Genomic DNA, 22950 nt, shown 5'->3' on the forward strand with positions numbered 1-22950 from the left:
AAAATACTACTAATAAAAATACCACAGGTCAAAATCCTAGTTTCCATTTGGGGATCTAGAGTTGAAGAAGACAGCCCTCCCACCCTTACAACAACACCACTACCACTACTTCCACCATCAACAAAAATATACCAACTTTAAGTTCACGACTCTTCCTGAAGCCATCAAAAAGCTGAGGTCAGAGGTCAACCCTGGCCCCAAAACTAAAGAGACTGCTGCCTGCAGGGAGACAGGAAACATGAGTACCAGTTTACCTGGAGGAGACACAATTGGACACCACTCAAGAAGGCTGGAGATGGATTAAGTGGGGAAGACCAAGTGTACACAGGTGAGAGTGCGAAACCATAGGAGGCACAGAAACTGGGGGATTGTGCACCATCTTGCTGACTACTTCTCCACAAACTCTACCAGGTAAAAGTCTGAAGTTTTACAACAGGGACCATTATGGTGCAGACCTGGGAAAGAAGTATAGCAGCTATTATTGGAAGGTTACAAAATTGCTTTGGGGTTATGTCAACAAATTGGTAGAATGAGAACCTCGAGAGGCCTGTCCATTCCCTAGAAACACCAAAATACCTGGCAAAAACTGTCAAATCAACCTTATCAGAACTCTGGAAGATGGTCAAAAGTTTATGGCAACTAAGTGAAAACTTAAACAGGAGCAAGGCCACCTACACAAAAACACTGGTAAAGGCAGATAAATATAAAAGTCAGTAACAGTGTGTTTCTGGTTTGTAACATCTCTTTCTTTTCCCCTAAGAGTTAGAAGACAAATGCATCAATAATAATTTTAATCTATGTTAATGGGTATAGAAAGTATACAGCTATTACCTTTGACTATAACAATATAAAGGGTAAGGGCAGAGATGAACAGAAGGAGAGTTTTTATATACTATTGAAGTTAAGTTGGTGTCAATTCACATTAGATTGTTGTATGTTTAAGATGTTAATTGTAATCCCCAAGGCAACTACTAAGAAAAAATATAAAGGAGAGGAAACGAGAAGGGAACCAAAATGGCACATTACAAAAAGTAAATTAAACAGAAAAGAAGGCAGTAATGGGGAACTGAAAAAGGTAGAAAGATGTGACATAAATACTGGCAAAAGTAAGTCCTTTCCTAACAGTAATTACTTGAAATGTAAACAGATTAAACTATCCAATTAAAAGGTAGAAATGGCTGAATGAATTAAAGAAAAAAACACAACCAACCTACATACTGTTGACAGAAGACTTAATTTAGATCTAAAGACACAGTACTTGAAAGTCAAAGGATGTAAGAAGATATTCCATGCAAAAGTAGGAATGGGGAGAAAGTAGGGTGGCTATAATAACATCAGACAAAAGAATTTAAGTTAGGAATTGTTAAAAGAGATAATGAAGGGGATTATTTATTGATAAAAAGTGTCAACCCATGAAGAAAATATAACATTATGAACATACATACACCTGACAATACAGCCTCAAAATATATGAAGCAAAAATGGACAGAATTGAAGGGAGAAAGACAGTTCTACATAAATAGTTGTAGATCTATAGTTGTATGTTACAGATCTATTGTTGTATCATTTTAATATGGATAGAAAAACTAGACAAAAGACCTATAAGGAAACAGAGGACTTGAACAACACTATAAATCGACTATACTTAGTAGATCTATAGAGAACACTCCAGCAACAGCAAAATATACAATCTCAGGGACACATGGGAATTGTCCAGGACAGATCATATGCATGCCAGGCCATAAAATCAGTCAGCATAAATTTGAAAGGAGAGAAATAATACAGAGTATATTTTTCTGACCAAATGGAATGAAGTGAGAAATCAATAACAGTTAAGAGATTTGGAAAATACACAAATATGTGCTAATTAAGTAGTCCTAACTATTAATGGTCAAAGAGGAAATTATAAGGGAAATTAAAAAATACTTAGAGATAAATGAAAATGAAAACAAAACATGCCAAAACTTATGGAACGAAGTAAAGGCAGAATTTAGAAGGAAATCTGTATCTGCAAGAGGGAAATTAATAGCTGTAAACATATATATTAAAAAGATAATACTTTCCAATCAATAATCTAACTTTAAACTGCAAAGAATTAGAAAAAGAAGAGGAAACTAAACCAAAGGAAGCAGAAGCAACTAATGAAGTTTAGTAGATAAAGGGAGACTAGAAAAATAGCAGAGATGGACAGATTCCTGGAAACAGATAAAATACAAAAACCGACTCAAGAAGAAACATAAAATCTGAATAGACTTAATAACATTATGAGATTGCATTGGTAATAAAATTTTCCCCAAAGAAAAACCTATGACCAGATAGCTTCACCGGCCAAACATTTAAAGAAAAATTAGCATCAGTCATTAACACCAATTTTCAAACTTATCCAAAAATAGAAGATGAGGGAAAATGTCCTACTCATTCTGAGGCAAACATTACCCTGGTACCAAAGGCAGATAAAGATGTCACAAGAAAACTACAGATGAATATCCCTTATGAATACAGATGTAAAAGTCCTCTTCAAAACTCTAGCAAACTGAACCCAGCAGCATATGAAAAGGATTATACATTATGATCAAGTGGGATTTATCCTGAATACAAGGTTGATTCAACACATGATTATCAATATACACTATATTAATAGAATAAAAGGGGAAAAATCCCAGATGATCACCTCAATAGATGCGGAACCACCTGGTAAAACTCAAAACACTTTCACAGTAAAAAGTCATCAAAATAGAAAAAAAGAGAACTTGCTCAGTATGACAAAGGTTATATTAGAAAATCCACAGCTAACATTCTCAATGGCGGCAGACTGAATGCTTTCCTCCTAAGATAATGAAAAAGATAATAATGCCATTGCCACTTCTATTTGCCACTCTACTGGAAGTCCTAGCCAGACCAACTAGACAAGTAAAGTAAATAAAGGACACCCAAATTGGAAAGGAGAAAGTAAGACTATATCTGTTCACAGATGGCATGATTTTCTATGTAGAAAACCCTAGGGTATCCACAAGAAAACTGTTAGGAGTTAGCAAAGGAATTCATTGAAGTTACAGGATACAAGACCAGCATGCAAAAAAAAAAAAACAGTTGTGTTTCTGTGAACTAGCAATGAACAATGCAAAAGTAAAATTAAGAAAACAATTACATTTAAAACAGCATCAAAAAGAAAAAATACTGAAATTCATATGTAATTTCAAGGGACACTGAATAGCCAAAACAGTCTTGAAAAAGAAGAATAAAGTTGGAGGTCTTAGATTTCTTGATTTCAAAATTTATTACAAAGATAAAATAAACCAAAACAGTGTGGGAATAGCATAAGACAGACAATGGAAAAGAACAGAAAGACCAGAAATAAACCCTGCATATATGGTCAAATGGTTTTTGACAAAGTTGGATGACTCCCACTTCTCAATTTTAAAACTTACTACAAAGCTACAAGTAACCAAAACTGTGTGATACTGGCATGAAGACAGATGGAACAGAATCAATAAAGACTAATAGAACAGAATACAGAGACCAGAAGTAAACGTCCACGGGCAAGTGATTTTTGACAAGAATGCTAAGCCCATTTAGTGGCCAATGAATAGTCTCTTCAACAGCTGGTGCTGGACAATTGGATATCCATGTAGAAAAGAATGATATTTGACCCATGCCTCATGCCAAATATAAAAATTAACTCAACATACATCAAAGATGCAGACAAAGAGCTAAAAGTATAAAATCCTTGAAAGAAAATAGAGGGACAAACTTTCATGAATCTGGATATGACAATGGTTTCTTAGATGACACTAAAAGGATATTCAACCAAAAAAAAAGTAGGTACGCAGGGACTTCATCAAAAGCAAACTATGGTGTATCAAATGGCATGGATAAACAAGTGAAAAGACAACTCAGAGAATAGAAACAAATACTTACAAATTATAAATCTGACAAGGGTCTACAATCCAGAATATATAAAGAACTCTTGCAACTCAAAGGACAAAAAAAGATAAACAACTTGAATAAAAAGTGGCTAAAGACTTAAGTAGACACTTCTCCAAAGAAGATAGACAAATGGCCAATAAGCACATGAAAAGATACTTAACGTCCTTAGTCATGAGGGAAAGGGAAAGGGAAATCAAAACCACAAACAAATAACAGTGAGTATGAGATACCACTTACACCCACGAGGATGGCAAAAAAAAGGTAAATAAAAAATGCTAGTGAATGTGGAGAAATTAGGACCCTCACCCACTTCTGGTGGGTGGGAATGTGAAATGGTATTGCGACTGTAGGAAACAGTTTGGTTAACATAGAATTATCATGTGACCCAGTATTTCTACTCCTACATATATACAAAAAGACCTGTATGCAGGTATTCAAATACCGGCTCATTAATGTTCATATCAGCTCTACTCACAACAGCCAAAGGTAGAAACAACACAAATGTCTATGAATGGAGTAGATGAATAAAATGAAGAACACACATGGAGTATTAGCTATGCAAAATGAAATACTATACATGCCCAGACATGGATGAACCTCAAAGTGAGGTTCACATTATGCTAAAGTGGAAGAGGATTAAAACAAAGGTCATATGTTGTATAACTCCATTTACATGAAATAACCAGAATAGGCAAGTTCACAGAAACAGAAAGTAGATTCATGGATATTAGGGGCTGGTGAAAAGGATGAGGTCATGAAAAAAGTTCTTGAACTAAATAGTGATATTACTTGTAAAACACTGTGAATGTACTCAGTGCCACTGAACTGTATACTTTAAAATGGTTAAAATTGTAAACTTTATGTGTATTTTACCACACACACACACACACACAAATCCTCTACCAAAGTAGACCTCAGTGGAAAACTCTTACCCATTAGTCACACTCTCGTCGTCCTTTCCACCAGCCCCTAATATCCATGAATCTACTTTGTTTCTGTGAACTTGCCTGTTCTCATTATTTCATGTAAATAGTTATACAACATGTGACCTTTGTGTTAAGCCTCTTCCACTTTACCTCTATTCTCCTCTAAGGAACAAAAAGCCTTAATCTGTGTGACTCTCAATTCTTCATTTGCTTAAAAAAAAGTCATATTGTACTATTTATATATATATATATATATATATATATATAGTCAATGTCTTGTAGTACCTACCAAAAACACAATCATGAGAAATACTAATAGTAAATTTCCTGAATGTCTTGTACCTCCTTTCCTATAAAATTTTTTGATCATGCAGTCCTACTAAAAAAATATTGAGTAAATTACCATTTATTTATAAATTATATCATATACAAATTTTAAAAGGCTGAGAAAAATGAATATAAATCTAGTACTTTTCTTTCTCTACTCCAGTGAACCATTTTGTAAGCATCTCTCTTTGGAGAGCACTTCTCTAGATATCCTAAATTTTATTCTTGGGTTAAAGTAATGGTCTGTGTTTTTTTAACTCTTGAGATCTGCTTTTACTGAACTCCCTAAAGTAAGGCCATTATTAGCCTTATGGGCATTGTTACTAAATCTGTTGTAAGGATACTGTTGATGACTGTTATACTGTGGTGCTTGCTTTATGAGGACAAACGAGAGAAATTCCTCTTAGGTCTTGGTACCAGAAATATCTGTAATGTTTTTGAAAATGTAGTTTGTTTTTGTATTATGGACTCATGTCGTTTGATCACAAAATCCTAGCAATACTAACTGCTAGAAACATAAAGGGAAATTTGTGGCTTACTTCTAGCAATCATGTCCACAGGGTATATTTACCTCCTTCCTGGCTTCAATTTGTCTTCCTGTCATTCACAATTCTTCATTTATTTATTTATTTTAAAAAATCATGTAGCTCTCCCCTTCCTGGCTTTAAATTTTCTATCATTCCAATTCCTCATATACTTAAAAAATAGTATGTTATTTATGTACGCACGTGTGTGTGTGTATGGGTTAAAAGCACCTTAACCTTTCTTGAAAGACAGAGAGGAATGAAAAACAAAAAACAAACCAAAAGACCATGCAATCCTGTTCAGAATGGAGGCCATTCTTAACCTGGAGCATCTCTGTGCCTGGGGATTACTTTGCAGACTCTGAAGCATGTAGGAGCAAAGCCCTTCATTCAAAGTGTAATTCGTGAATGAGTGCTGATGAAAAGAATGACATCTCACAACAGCATTGTACTACACTTTCTCCCTTTTTTTCAGTTGGTAAGAAATGTTCAAGTGAAGAAAGGGCAATGGGATTTTTTTTTCACCTGTGTGCAAAGCTTAACTAAAAAGTCCATGAAAAAGGCAGTCACATTGCCAGATGGAATTCGTAGCCATGTACCTGGATGTGTTTCCTTCTGGTGTGCTCAGAAGTCATTTGGGGGTGACACGTGTAAAATGCTTTCTTGTTCTTGCTCCGCTTCTCAAGGTACCTCCTCTGATGGTTGGTGACGCTGTTGTATAATCTAATTTGCCTAGGTGACAGACAAACTCTTTCATGGCCAAAAGCTTGGATCAATCGAGCAGTGTCAATGGTGGAAAGAGAACTACTCCTGTCATTCAAAGTCACTTCTTTATCTGTTTGGGTCAATATATCTGATTCCACAGGAGAAGTGGTGGTGGAAATAATGTTAGTGGCAGTATCTGTGAGCAGCTCACTCTCCTCTGATTGTCTAGAATCTGAAGAAGTGTTTATATAATGAAAACCTGGCTGTTTTCTCAGAATGTATTTATCAAATTTAATCTGCTCAATTTTAATCTGATTGGACTTCCCATCTTGATGAGCAGAAAAAACCCTGCTTTTTTTAAGATCTCGTGTGTTTCTATGGTATTTCTCCAGGCTTTTATATCGTTTCTTTTTTTGAAGCTTGTTTTTTTGCTGTTGCAGTTTAGCACTCCCTTCTTTAACATCTTGTTCCCCTCTGCTATCATCCTGTGTCCTTCCAGAGGGCAGGAGTGAATGTGTGATGGGATTCTGGAGAAGTTTGGCCAAACGATCAAGTCGCTCCACCAAGGACAGTTCTTTCCTGTCACCAAACTCAGGTTTCTTCTGTTGCTTCTGTTGCTCCTGATACTTGTTCCAGAGTTCATTCAAATGTGCAGTGTGCTGAGTTGGTGGCTCTGAGGTGACCTTCTGATCCTTATTTTGATCATTCATTTGTTTGTCATTTTGTGGATAATCTCTAGCCTGACTTTTAGCCTCTTCTTTGTTTTCCAAGTTTACATTGATACTTAGGCTCTGTATTTTGGTGTAATCTGTCTTTGTCTTTTCCACATTTTGATAAGAGGGAGGAAGACAACTGTGTTCTCTTTGTTTGTCTGGGTGATGCTGAAATAAATCTTTCCAAGAATGCCTCATGAAAACACTCCTTCCTAAGAATTCATGGCAAAAATCTTGATCACTTGGTAGGTGTACTGGACGATGACTGTAAAACTTGGCTGATCTGAAGACAGAATGGGTAGTATTTTCAAATTCTGAATGACATCTAGACTCTGAAAAGGAGAAAAAAAGATTTTAAAATATTTGCATTCCCTTTAGAAATAGTATTCACACTTAATTATTTAGATATAGAACAAAGACCAAAAGAAAGAACCGTTTATATAAAATTTCAGAAAATTCACTGCCTGTACAGAGGATTCATGCCTGTGCTTAGGAGACAGAGTGGCACAGTAAAACTTGAAGAGACTCAGAGTCCAAAAGATCTGTATTCTGGGTTGTACTCTGCCATAGACTGGCTGTGTAATCTCAAGGAAGGCACTCTAGTTCTCTGGATTATAACAGCAGCTGCTATGCATTCACTACCTGCTATGTATGGGAGATTAGGATGTGTTCTATATCTATTTTTCCTCTTTTAATTCAATCTTCTTAATAAAATTGAGAGATAGATATTGTTAACTCTGTTCTCACCTAAGAAACCTGAGACTTCATTATAATCATCATTAATTAAATAGGTGGGATAAATAAAAAACAACCCTTCAGATGTTTTAAAGGCTTTTAAAATTCCTTTCTGTGAACCATCATCACCTATTTTATACCCAGTTTATTTTTATTTTTTATGTTCCTCTTAAAACAATACTGTATATTCTATTCACTTAAGAATGAGTTAACTTCCTAGTTAATTAGGTAAACCCATTATCACTATGTTTATATGACAGAGACTGAAAAAATATAGTTACGTTTTCCTGGCATGTGTGTTTTTATATATAATTTAGCTAGCTAGATAACATAAGCATACAGATATAAAGAGAGATGATAAAGAGACATAGGCAGATTAAAATACTTAGAGGTTTTCAAACTTCCCAACCTGAAATGAGGGATACAGCCATCTCCAGCCTTCTAGGAGGTTGTTTATGAACAGTTTTATTAAAAGACGGTCCTCCAATATACCCTTAACACATTGTTACAGTCAAGCCATATTCACAGTTCTATTTATTTATTTTCATATCTTCAATATGTATATATATTTTTGGTATTAATAAACAATCACATAAGCAACATTGCAGTTATTAGATTCCCCCCGTTATCAACTCCCCACCACACACCCCATTACAGTCACTGTCCATCAGCATAGTAAGATGATATAGAGTCCCTACTTGCCTTCTCTGGGCTATAACTGCCTTCCCCGTGAACCCCCCCTGCATTATGTGTGCTAATTGTAATGCCCCTTATTCTCCTTCTCCCTCCCTTCCCACCCACACTCCCCAGTCCCTATCCATTTGGCAACTGTTAGCCCATTCTTGGGTTCTGTGAGTCTGCTGCTGTTTTGTTCCTTCAGTTTTTGTTTTGTTCTTATGCTCCACAGATGAGTGAAATCATTTGGTGCTTGTCTTTCTCTGCCTGGCTTATTTCACTGAGCATAATACCCTCTAGCTCCATCCATGTTGTTGTAAATGGTAGGATTTGTTTTCTTCTTATGGCTGAATAATATTCCATTGTGTATATGTACCACATCTTCTTTATTCTTTCATCTACTGATGGACACTTAGGTTGCTTCCATCTCTTGGCTATTATAAATAGTGCTGCGATAAACATAGGGGTGCATCTGTCTTTTTCAAACTGGGCTCCTGCATTCTTAGGGTAAATTCCTAGGAGTGGAATTCCTGGATCAAATGGTATTTCTAATTTTAGTTTTTTGAGGAACCTCCATACTGCTTTCCACAATGGTTGAACTACCTTACATTCCCACCAGCAGTGTAGGAAGGTTCCCCTTTCTCCGCATCCTCATCAGCATTTGTTGTTGTCTTTTCTAGGTTGGCCATCCTAACTGGTGTGAGGTGATGTCTCATTGTGGTTTTAACTTGCATTTCCCTGATGACTGGCAATGTGGAGCATCTTTTCATGTGCCTGTTGGCCATCTGAATTCCTTCTTTGGAGAAGTATCTGTTCATACCTAGTTTTTTTTTTCTTGTGGTAAAATACACCTAACATAAAATTTACCATCTTCCATCTTCACTTTTTGACAGTTATTTTTCTACATCAAACAGGTATTTTTAGATGTAATAACATCCTACAATCATAAATCCTAGTTCTAAACACTAATATAGTATCAATACATATTTTTGGAGTTTCAATTATAGGCAGAAACAATGACAAATAGATTCCACAAGGAAACACTTGTAACTATCGATACTTTTTACCCACACTATAGATTATTGTCAGAATTTTCATTAAATACTCTGGGAATCCCTAAGGCAATTTCCTCAGAATGCAGTGGGATACATGATATCTTCTTTTAATATCTAAACTGTAGAAAGACTTTCAAACCTCCTGACAAACTAAAGTCCAGAATCAGATGGCTTCGCTCATGAACTCTACCAAACATTTATGTAGTTACCTCAGCAGTTAACCTTGCTGTAATTTAGTTCCTGCTTAAGCTTAATCTATAGCCGAAACTAATCTAAGAGAAAAGAACAATAGGTACTGTGTCTTGGAATCTGGTGTGAGTCATGAGTGGTGTGACAAGGACTGCAAACGTTCTAGTGATCCTTTCTGAGGCAAACCCAGATAAGGAACACACCTTGAGACTTACATGGCTGGATGACTTGATGAGACATAAGAGAAACCTTAAGAGGATTAGTTTGCAATTGTTTAGCTTGATGATGAAACTTATTCTATAATCCTGTCTTTTTGCTTGCTGTAACTTAATAAAAGCACAGGGAAGCTCTGACTTGGTGCTTTGTCTTCAGAGGAAGTCTAAGTACTGTGCATTAAACATCATTCTGACTCGACTTCTCATTTTCGCAGTCCCCGACTGCAACACATTTCAAGACGAATTAATACAAATAACGTATAAAAGGAAACTTTCTAGAAAAATACAACCTTCTAAGGCTGACCCAGAAAGAAACAGAAAATCTGAACAGACCAATTACCAGCAACAAAATTGAATTGGTAATCAACAAACTACCTAAGAACAAAATCCCTGGACCAGAGTTTCACTGCTGAATTTTATCAAATGTTTAGTGAAGACCTACTACCCATTCTCCTTAAGTTTTCCAAAAAGTAGAAGAGGGAATACTTCCAAACTCATTCTACGAGGCCAGCATTACTCTAATACCAAAACCAGGCAAAGACATCACAAAAAAAGAAAATTATAGACCAGAATCCCTGATGAACATAGATGCAAAAATACTCAATAAAACACTAGCAAACCAAGTTCAAAAATACATAAAAAAGATCACCCATCATGACCCAGTTGGATTTATTCCAGGGATGCAAGGATGGTACAGTATTCTAAAATCCATCAACATCATACACATCAACAAAAACATGGACAAAAACCACACGATCATCTCCATAGATACTGAAAAAGCACTTGACAAAATTCAACATCCATTCATGGTAAAAACTCTCAAAAAATGGGTATAGAGGGCAAGTACCTCAACATAATAAAGGCCATATATGACAAACCCACAGCCAACATCATACTGAACAGCGAGAAGCTGAAAGCATTTCCTCCAAGATCAAGAACAAGACAGGGATGCCCACTCTCCCCACTGTTATTCAACATAGTACTGAAGGTCCTAGCCATGGAAATTAGACAAAACAAAGAAATACAAGGAATCCAGATCAGTAAAGAAGAAGTCAAACTGTCACTATTTGCAGATGACATGATATTGTACATAAAAAACCCTAAAGACTCCACTCCAAAAGTACTAGAACTGATATCGGAATACAGCAAAGTTGCAGGATATAAAATTAATACACAGAAATCTGTTGCATTCCTATACACTAACAATGAACTAGCAGAAAGAGAAATCAGGAAAACAATTCCATTTACAACTGCATCAAAAAGAATAAAATACCTAGGAATAAACCTAACCATGGAGGTGAAAGATGTATACTCTGGAAGCTACAAGACACTCATGAGAGAAATTAAAGACACCAAAAGTGGAAATACATCCCATGGCTCATGGATCGGAAGAATTAATATTGTCCAAGTGGCCAATGTGTCCTGCCTAAAGCCACCTACAAATTCAGTGCAATCCCTATTAAAATACCAACAGCATTGTTCAACGAACTAGAACAAATACTTCTAAAATTCATATGGAAGCACAAAATACCCCAAATAGCCAAAGCAATCCTGTGAAGGAAGAAGAAAGTAGGGTGATTATGCTCCCTGACTTCAAGCTCTACTACAAAGCCACAGTAATGAAGCCAATTTGGTACTGGCTCAAGAACAGACCCATAGATCAATGGAACAGAATTGAGATCCCAAATATAAACCCACACATGTATGGCCAACTAATATACAAGAAAGGAGCCATGGATATACAATGCGGAAATGACAGTCTCTTCAACAACTGGTGCTGGCAAAATTGGACAGCTACATGCCAGAGAATGAAACTGGATAACTGTCTAACTCCATACACAGAAATAAACTTGAAATGGATCAACAACCTGAATGTAAATCATGAAACCATAAAAGTCACAGAAGAAAACATAGGCAAAAATCTCTTGAATATAAATATGAACAACTTTTTCCTGAACACATATCCTTGGGCAAGGGAAACAAGGGCAAAAATGAACAAATGGGAGTACATCCAACTAAAAAGCTTCTGTACAGCAAAGGATACCATCAGCAGAACAAAAAGGCATCCTACAATATGGGAGGATATATTCATTCATAAATGACTTATCCAAAAAGGGGTTAACATCCAAAATAAAGAACTCACACACCTCAACACCTCAAAAACAAATAACCCGATTTAAAAAATGGGCAGAGAATCTGAACAGTCACTTCTCCAAAGAACAAATTCGAATGGCCAACAGGCACATGATAAGATGCTCTACATCAGCAATCATCAGGGAAATGCAAGTTAAAACCACAATGAGATATTACTTCACAGCAGTTAGGATGGCCAACATCCAAGAGAAAAGAAACAATAAATGCTGATGAGGATGCAGAGAAAGGGGAACCCTCCTACACTGTTGGTTGTAATGTAAATTAGTTCAACCATTGTTGAAAGCAATACAGAAGTTCCTCAAAAAACTACAAATACATGTACCATTTGACCCAGGAATTCCATTACTAGGAATTTACCCAAAGAAAACAAGATCCCTGATTCAAAAATACATGTGCACCCCTACATTTATCACAGCACTATTTATAACAGCCAAGATACGGAAGCAACCTAAATGTCCATCAGTAGATGACTGGATAAATAAGAAGTGGTACATATTCACAATGGAGTATCATTCAGCCATAAAAAGAAAAGAAATTCTACCTTTTACAACAACATGTATGGACCTAGAGGGTATTAAGTACAGTGAAAGAAGCCAGGCAGCAGTGAAAGACAAGTACTAAATGATTTCACTCATTTATGAAGTATAACAACAAAGCAAAACTGAAGGAACAAAACAACAGCAGACTCACAGACTCCAAGAAGAGACTAGCAGTTACCAAAGGGAAGAGGTTGGGGACAGTGGGTGGGGAGGGAGGGAGAAGAAGATTAAGGGGCATTATAATTAACAATCACAATATAGGTGGGTCTTGGGGAAAGCAGTATAGCATGGAGAAGACAAGTAATGACTCTATAGCATACCACTAGCTGATGGACAGTGACTGCAATCAGGTTGGGTGGGGGTCATATAATATGGGTGATGCTGAAACCGTAATGTTGCTTATGTGAAACCTTCATAAGATTATATATCAATGACACCTTAACTAAAATATAAAAATCAACACACTTTTTTAGCTAATATATTAAAGGCAATCCAAATTGTGGCTACCTTTGGCATTGTCTTTCTTTTTAATTGAAGTACAGTTCATATGCAGTATTATATTGGTTTCAGTTATACAAAACAATGATTCAAATGTTACATTTTAAGTCTTCACCCCTTCTAGTGCAGTACTATCTGTCAACATAGAAAGATGTTACAGAACTTTTGACTATATTCTTCATACTGCACTCCATACCCATGACCAACTTACATTATGATTGAGATTTCTGTGCGCCTCTTTATACCCCTCATCCAGTCCACCGACCCAACACATACTGTCCCCTGTAGCCAGGTTACCTCCAGTCACTTCTCAGTGTCTATAATAACAGACTTCAGGATTTAGGATCACTAAATACACATGGCATCTAAATGCAATCATGATCATAGATTGGACTCTGTAGACCAGGAGGGAAATTTGCTGTAAAGGACAGCTGTAGAAAAACTTGGTGAAGAAAACAGGAAGAAAGGAAGGGAGGGAGGAATTTGTGTGATTTAAATGTAGACTATACATTAGTATTGTATCCATGCTAAATATATTTGATAATTATACCATAGTATGTAAGGAAATGTTTTTCTTTTTAGAATATATATACTATGGTATACAGGGATGAAAGGACATGATGTCTACCATTTATCCCCTCATGGTTCAGATAAAATATTAGTAATATATATATATTTATCGATTGTAAAGCCAGTGAAGCAAAACGTTAACAAAAATGAATGTAAGATAAATAAATGCAAGTATATTGTACTGTTTTCGCAACTTTTTGGTGGGATTGGTAGGTGGCTGTATTATGGAAAAATTTATCTAAACTCTCAACACTGACTAAAATTGAAACACAGGTTCCTTTTCAACCAGCAATTCGACTTAACAGGGCTTAGAGATAAACACATAAAGTTGTACCAAAAGAATGAAGTAAAATTACACACACATACAAAAGAATATTCACTGCAGTATTCTTCAGATTACTAAACATATGGTAACAACTTAAATATCTAGTTAAATTATGGTATATCAAATCACTTAATATAAAATGTTTGTATATGCATAAATATTCCTTTCATTGAACAAATATTTCTGGACTACGTGGCAGCATTTTATCTAAATGGATATGCAAAAACCTGATTAACCCCTCTTATTATGGGAAAGTGGAACAAGGGGCTTCAGGGATAGAAGGGAAACTTTTACTTTTCACCTGAAATTCTATGCATTATTTGAATCTTTTACAATCAGCATGTTTAACTTGAATTTTTTTAAAGTAGTAAATCATATTTTCAATGTACTTTATGATTTATTTGAGGGGAAGTTTTCAGATGCTTCTATATAAAATTTCATTATCAGAAGTTAACTACCCCAACCTTTACTCTTAAGGAAGTACCATGAGATGGTGATTATCTAATTCCATTGTTCTATAGAGCCCTTTATACTCAAGGAATTCAGCTTGCTCATTTTCTACTTTCACTATATAGTTTACTTCCATCCTAAGTCAGTGGGACTGGGCTGACTGAAATTACTGACATTAGAAAATGAATATATTTAACAGTAATGTTACCTAATTCCACACTTTTTAACTTACTGCTTTATATTTTAATGTATTCTAATAGCCTTTCACAATTTTGCTTCTTTTATGCTGTTGCCATGGTTATCCTTCCTGAAACAACTATAATCATGTAACTTCTCCATTCAAAATTTTATACTGGCTCTTAATTTCTGTTAAGGATAAAATTAAAGTCCTTAGCCTAGTGTTCCAGGTTCTGCAGAATTTGGCCCCAAATATATTTTCCTTCTTTCTCTCTCTCTGTCTTTCTTTCTGTAATAATATTGTGAAAGGACTGAACAGGAGACACATCCTTTGAACAAAACCTTAAATGTACAATATATTATTCTTGACAGTAGGTACAGTGTTTTACAGCCGATCCCTAGAACTTACTTATTTTGCTTGACTGAAACTTTATACCCAGTGATTAGTAACTCATTTCCCTCACTCCCCCAGTCCCTGGCAATAATACCATTTTACCCTTTGATTTTGTGAATTTAACTATTTTAGAGTCTCATGTAAGTGAATTCATGCAATACTGGTCTGTGACTGGCTTATCTTACTTAACATAATGTCCTGAAGATTTATCCATTGTGTCACATATTGCAGCATTTCCTTCTTTCAATGTATATAACCACATTTTCTTCATCTATTCATCTCTGAATATACTATTGAGTTGTTTTCATTTGTCTCCATATATCGTTTGATCTGTTTTAATTTGGTCATTGATTTGTTGGCTAGAGATCTTTTTTTCTCTCTGTGCATCAGCTTCTTTGTTTTCCTGTTCTCTGATTTCCATTTCATTTACCGTCTCCTCTACTTTATCTAATCTACTTTTAAATCACTCCATTGTATGTTTCATTTCAGATACTGTATTTTTCATAAACCTCCATGTATTTGTGGGCTTTTTTGTTTTCTTTGCATAATTTATTTCTAGTTTCGTACCTTTGTGGTCTGAGAAGATGGTTGGTACAATTTTAACCTTTTTGAATTTACTGAGGCTCTTTTTGTGGCCTAGTATGTGATCTATTCTGGAAAACGTTCCATGTACACTTGAGAAGAATATGTATCCTGATGCTTTTGGGTAGGGTGTTCTGTAGATGTATGTTAAGTCCATCTGTTCTAATGCATTGTTCAGTGCCTCTGTCTCCTTACTTATTTTCTGTCTGGTTGATCTGTCTTTTGGTGTGAGTGATATGTTGAAGTCTCCTAAAATGAATGCACTGCATTCTATTTCCCCTTTTAATTCTGTTAGTACTTGTTTTACACATTTAGGTAATCCTATTTTGGGTGCATAGATATTTATAATGGTTATATCCTCTTGTTGGACTGAACCCCTTATCATTAAGTAACATCCTTCTTTGTCTCGTTACTTTCTTTGTTTTGAAATCATTTTGTCTGATACAAGTACTACTACTCCTGCTTTTGTCTCCCTATTATTTGCCTCAACCATCTTTTTCCATCCCTTCACTTGTATTAGTGTTTGTGTCATTGGGTTTGAAGTGAGTCTCTTGCAGTCAGCATAGAGATGGGTCTTGTTTTTTGGTCCATTTTATAACTATGTCTTTTGATTGGCGCATTCAGTCCATTTGCATTTAGGGTGATTACCGATAGACACATACTTATTGCCATTCTAGGCTTTAGATCTGTGGTAACCAAAGTTTCAAGGACAGCTTCCTTACTATCTAACAGTGTAACTTAACTCACTTATTATGCTATTTCAAATACAATCTAAAGGTTCTTTTTTTTCCTCCCTCCTTCTTTCTCCTCCACTCTTTATATATTAGGTGTCATATTCTGTACTCTTTCTGTATCCCTTGACTGACTTTGTGGATAGTTGATTTAATTTTGCATTTGCTTAGTAATAAATTGGTCTCCTTCTTTTACTGTGGTTTTATTTTCTCTGGTGACAGCTATTTAGCCTTAGGAGCACTTCCATCTAGAGCAGTCCCTCTAAGATACACTGTAGAGATGATTTGTGGGTGGTGAACTACCTCAATTTTTGCTTATGTGGAGATAGTTTAATCCCTGCTTCAAATTTAAACAATAATCTTGTTGCGTAGAGTATTCTTGGTTGGAGGCCATTCTGTTTCACTGCATTAAATATATTGTGCAACTCTCTTTTTGCCTTTAAAGTTTCTGCTGAGAAGTCTGCTGATAGCCTGATGGGCTTTCTTTTATATGTGATCTTTTTTCTCTCTCTGGCTGCTTTCAATACTCTCTCCTTGTCCTTGATCTTTGCCATCTTAACTATTATGTGTCTTGGTGTTGTCTTCCTATGGTCCCTTGTGTAGATCTCTGCACTTCCATGACCTGAGTGACTATTTCTTTCCCCAGACTGGAGAGGTTTCAGCAATTATTTCCTCAAAGAGACTTTCTATCCCCTTTTCTCTCTCCTTCTTCTGGTATCCATATAATGCAAATATTGTTCCTTTTGGAGTGGTTGCACAGTTCTCTTATTATTCATTCATTCCTAGAGATCTTTTTTTTCTCTCTGTGCATCAGCTTCTTTGTTTTCCTGTTCTCTGCACTCCATATCCATGACCAACTTACATTATGATTGAGATTTCTGTGCGCCTAGGGTATATTCCATTTCATTTACCATCTCCTCTACTTTATCTAATCTACTTTTAAATCACTCCATTGTATGTTTCATTTCAGATACTGTATTTTTCAGTTTCTATATCTTTGTTGGAGTCCTCCCTGAGATCTTGAATATTTTTCTGTAGTTCCATGAGAATGTTTATGACTCTTATTTTAAAATCTTTATCAAGAACACTGGTGATCTCAGTTTCAGTCAACCCTCCTTCTGGAATTTTTTTCTTGCAGTTTTGTTTGGACCAAATTCTTTACCGTTTCATTATTTTAGTGTTTTCTATGGAATAAGAACTTTTTGTAGACAGTGCCCTCTAGTGCCCAGAAATGCTACTTTCTGGAGCTGCTTAGCACCTGCAGCAATGACAGGTGTAGAAGACAAGAAAGAGGAAGTAACTCCTGCCAGGAAGGAAGAGATCCTTCCTGCCTTCCTGTCTGTAGTGCCTGCCTCCACTGCCAAGTCCAGTGGGCTGAGAATGTAGGGAGGAGCCTCTGTGTTATGCCCCTATAGCTGTGGTAGGTGGGGCCATCCTCCAGAAGGCCTGGCATGATGGTGGAGACAGGTCAGTGTGACTGGCAACTGTCAAAAGGAGTGGCAGGTTGCGTACCACAGTGGGCGGCCTTGAGGCTGTGTTGCCAGTCAGGGGGATGGAGCGTCTGAAGCTCCTGAGAGCTTCTAACCTGCTGGGCTGAGCATGCTGGGAAAATTTTGTCTACCTGCTCTTTCTCCTGAGCAATGAGTTTTGTATCTTTGCCCTTTTAATGCCCCTCTCGTTGCTGAGAAATCTTTCAAAGTGCCCACCTTTCTTTTGTCCCAGGGGATCCCATGTGTGTACCTGTTCTCCACAAGATGCTGTAATCTCAGTCTCTCCAAGTATTCCACCTGACTGCGCTTTCCAACCCCACTAATCTCCACAGCACCATGTAATGTGGGTTCATGCTCCTGGAGTAGATCTCCAGGACTGGGTGTTCAGCAGTCTTGGGCTTCTACTCCCTCCCTGCTCTGTCTCTCTTCCTCCCTCCTGTGAGTGGGTTGGGGAGGACTTGGTTCCCACCAGATTGCAGCTTTGCTACTTTACCACTATCTGTGAGGTCTTCTCTTTTCCCCAGATGTAGGCAGTCTGTTCTGCAGTCTTTGGGTTGCTTTTTCAGGGTTAGTTTATTTGCTGTATATTCGTGTTCTGTGATTTTGGGAGGATGTTTCTGCCTCACTTCTCATGCCATTTTTTTTCCTCTCCAAAGTGTGTTGATTCTTTGTCAAACCCATTTAGTGAGGATCCTTTATCTAGAATAGTTTCTCAGCTTTTGTCCTCCAAACACTAACATTTTTTAAAACAGCAGGCTAGTTATTTGCAGAATGTCCTTCAGTTTGAGTCTGAGTTTCATTGTGATTAGATGAAGTTATGAATTTTGACAAAAACTCTACATGAGTAATGTGTCCTAAGTGCATCACATCTGGAATACTTTACTTCAACTTGTCCCAGTACTGATGATGTTAACCCGGATTACCTGGCTAAGAGGCTGTATAGAGTTCTCTATGGTAAAGGTAAGCTTTTTTTGACTTTGTAATTAATGGGTAATGTGGAAAGGTATAAATACCCTACTCCCTAATAAATTTTCACTCAATAATCTTATCCACTGATGAGTCTTGCTTAAATCTATTATTACTATAATGGTTGTAATGTGGAGATTTTCCAACTATTTTCCATTCTTCATTTAGTTGGTGTCATATTATATTCTATAAAGAAGAGTATCTCTTTCCTTATCTAATCAACAAAGCTATCGATCTATCTAAACTATCTTATCTGTTTTAATATCAGTATGGATATATGAATTTTCTAAAATAAAACTTTTTATTTTCCAAGTTTTAAGATTTATAGAGAAATTGTGAAGATAGTACAGACAGTTTATTATCCATAGCCAGTTTCCCCTATTAGCACCTTATATTAATATGGCACATTACATTTTATGAACCAAAAAAGTTACATTATTATTAACTGAAATTCATACTTTTATCAGATTTCCTTAGTTTATACCTGATGTCCTTTTTCTGTTCTGGGATTCAATCTAGGATATATTACATTTAGTTATCATGTCTCCTTAGGTTATGCTGATCTGTGACAGTTCCTCAGAACTTCTTTGTTATTCAAGGCCCTGACAGTTTTGAGAAACACTGATCAGGTATTTTGTAGGATGTCAGTCATTTGGGTTTGTTTGATGTTTCTCTTATGGTTAGATTGGAGTTATCATTTTGGGAAGGAAGACTTGAAAGTGCCATTCTCACCACATAAGGGTAAATAGCATCAGCATGACTTAACTATTGATGTTGAACTTGACTAGCTGGCTGAAGTAGTGTTTGTCAGAGTTCTTCACTGTAAAGTTATTCTTTTTTCCCTTTCTATACTTTCTTTGGATGGAAGTCACTGTGTAAGATACGTTCTTAGGGAGTAGGAAATCATGCTCTACACCTCCTTAAGGATAGAGTATCTATGCAAATTACTTAGAATTCTGCACAGAAGAGTTGTCTATTTGTTCCCATGTATTTACTTATTCAATCATTATATCAGTATGGATAAGGATATTTGATTATAATTCAATACTACTATATTGTTCAAATTACAACTTTGGTCATTGGGAGTTCTTTTACTTGGCTCTTGTATCTCTTTGTGAGTTTTTTTTTTCTTTACCTGCTAGTACTACAAGATGCTCCAAACTCATCTCCTCTATTTCCTGCTCTAATCCTAGAATTGGAATTCCCAAGGAGCCCTGGAAATTTGTTTTTGTGGGTCTCATTTATATCTTTTGTTTTTTTATGCTTTTTCATTCATGATGCCTTGACTATGAGCTTGGCATTTGGGGGAATGTTTTGAGGTCTGGGTTGAAATCTCTTCAGAGAGATACACATTTGCTTCAGTATGGCATGTGAGTTGGCACTACCAAGCTAGGACCATTTTAAATAAAATTCTGGGCTGGAGGATTTTCAGAATACACATGTAGTTTACTGCACCAATAAATTGTGTAAGTGCAAAATTCTTTACTGTAATCCTGTGTGAGAGCTGGTTTGCATTTACAAATTTTCAGAATAAATTTGACACTGCTTTCTCTCCCCAAACTCATTAACAAGGTTTAGACATGTAAGTTTCCTTGTTTTCCTCTTCTTCATGGATGTGTTTATTTTGTTTTTAATCTTTTATTTAGACTGTAACCTATTGGAGGCCCAGCTTTAAGCAGGAATAGCCATTAAAATTTTCACTGTGGGTGGGCCCTAAGTTTTATATTTTGTCCATAATTTCATGTAGACATTAAATATAAAGTCCAGCTCTATAGACTGCATCTGAAACCTTTAGGGTGACTAGCTTTAGTGCTTATTTGTCAGGTTCCTGCTTTCACTCTATTTTGGGGAGCTACAGATGCTTTATTGTCATTGTCAACTCTGTGATGATTTTAAAGATAGCTTTGATATTTTTAATCCAGCTTTATTTTCCTTAAGAGAGGTTATCAGGACATCTAATCTACCATATTACCAAGAATAAATACATGGAAAAGAAAAAATAAAATGGTAGATGTAAATCCAACTCTATCAGTAGTACTGAATATTAAAAATGAGCATATTAAACAATTTAATAAAAAAGATGAGATTGTCAGACTGGTTTTGCCAAAAAAACCCATGATCCAATTATATGCACTCTGTAAGAGATGAACTTTAGATACAAAGATACAAATAAACTGAAAATATAAGAATGGACAAAGATGCAAATAGCAACAGTAAGAAAGCTGCATGGCTATAATAACATCAGAAAAAAAAATGTTACTACAGATGAACAAGGCTATTTCATAATGATATAAGGGTATCCATGAGACAACTATAATAATTATAAACATGTCTATCTGGTAACAGAGCACCAAAATCTGTGAAGCAAAAGCTGACAGAAGTGACAGGAGAAATAGACAATTCAACAATAAAAGCTGGAGACTTTAATACTCCACTAGAAATAGTGGGTAGACAGAAGGTTAACAGGGAAATAGAAGACTTGAGTAACAGTGTAAACCAGCTAAACCTAATAAACATATCAGAGCATTCTAACCATACGCACTCTTCTAAAGTGCATATTGAGTATTTGCCAGACAGAGAGATGCTAGGCTATATGACAAGCCTCAATAAACTTAAAAGGAGAGAAATAATACAAAATATGTTCTCCAACCACAATACAATTGAAATTAGAAATCAGTAACAATAAAATTTAGGAAACTCAAAATGTGAAGTTAGACAAAACATTCCTAAATAACTTATGGGTTAAAGAAGAAATCAAAAAAGAGAGACCAGAAAAAATAATTTGTAATGAATGACAACAAACTAATGGGTTATAGTTAAAGCTTAGAGGGAAATTTATAGTTGTAAATGCCTGTATCAAGAAAAGATCTCAAGTAAAAAAACCTAAACTTTGACATTGGAAGTTAAGACATTGGAAGAAGAGAAAACTAAAACTAAAGAAAGCAGATGGAAGGAAATCATAACGATTAGAGTGGAGATTACTGAAACAAGGAATTTTAAAAAGAGAAAAATAACAAACTAAAAGCTGGTTCTCTGAAAAGATCAACTAAACTCACAAAACTCTTTTGGTAGCTTGACCAAGAAAAAATGAGAAGATTCATATGAAAAATGAAAGAGGGAATACTGCTACTATAAAATAAATAAATTTTACTTACTTATAAAAATAAAAAGCATTATAAAGGAATACACTTTACTATGTATGCCAACAAATTAGATAATTGAGGTGAAATGGACAAATTTCCTTCCTAGGAAGCCACAAACCACTGAAACTGACTAAAAAAGTAATAGACAATCTGAACAGATCTAAAGCAAGTGAAGTGTGTGAATTAGTAATAAAAAAAAATCACCTACAAAGAAAAGTCTAAGACCAGATTGCTTCACCACTGAATTCCACAATTTAAAGAAGTTAACACTAATTTTTCACAGCCTCTTCCAAAAAACAAAGAGAAGGGAACACTTTCCAATTCATTTTATGAGACCAGTGTTACTCTGATAATAAACCCAACAAAGACATCACAAGAACACTACAGGCCAATATCTCTTATGAGTATGGATACAAAAGACCTCAACAAAATACTAGCAAAAAGAATCCAGCAACATATAATGAGTCATACATCACAAACAAGTAGGATTTATTCCATGAATGCAAGGTTGGTTCAACATCCAAAAGTCAATCAATATAATAAAATACAAAACTCAGTTGATCACCTCAAAAGACAAAATGTACTGACAAAAACAAGCCTGTTTTTGATAAAAACACCTAAACTAGGAATAGAGGGGAAATTCCTCAATCTGATGAAGGGCATCTATGAAAAATCCACAGCTAAAATCATACTCAATGACTTAAGACAGGTGTACAGGGAGGATAGCATTACAGTTAGAGACAGGGTCTGGGTTTAATGTGAGGGTGAGGGCAAGATTGAGGTTTAGGGTTACAGTGAGGTGTGGGTGATGTCAGTGGTGACGGTGAGGGGTTAGGTTCAGGAGCCAGGGCTAGGTTTAGGGTTAGGTTTTCGGTAAGGTGTACGGGGAAGGTTAGAGTCAGGGGCTGGGTTTAATGTGAGGGTGAGGGCGAGATTGTGT

General features: G+C 35.9%; 1 protein-coding gene across 10 annotated transcripts in view; it reads right to left on the reverse strand.

Annotated features, from left to right (window-relative positions):
• Positions 1 to 22950, reverse strand: part of ALMS1 (ALMS1 centrosome and basal body associated protein) — a 209423-nt gene that overhangs the window by 30432 nt on the left and 156041 nt on the right. For all 10 annotated transcript variants that reach the window (XM_073211457.1, XM_073211435.1, XM_073211451.1 and 7 more), the window contains one exon: positions 6304 to 7454. In XM_073211457.1, the coding sequence (XP_073067558.1) occupies positions 6304 to 7454 (1151 nt within the window). The remainder of the gene's footprint in view (positions 1 to 6303; positions 7455 to 22950) is intronic.

This window comes from Manis javanica, chromosome 1 (genome assembly GCF_040802235.1).
Source record: "Manis javanica isolate MJ-LG chromosome 1, MJ_LKY, whole genome shotgun sequence".
Classification (NCBI taxonomy): domain Eukaryota; kingdom Metazoa; phylum Chordata; class Mammalia; order Pholidota; family Manidae; genus Manis; species Manis javanica.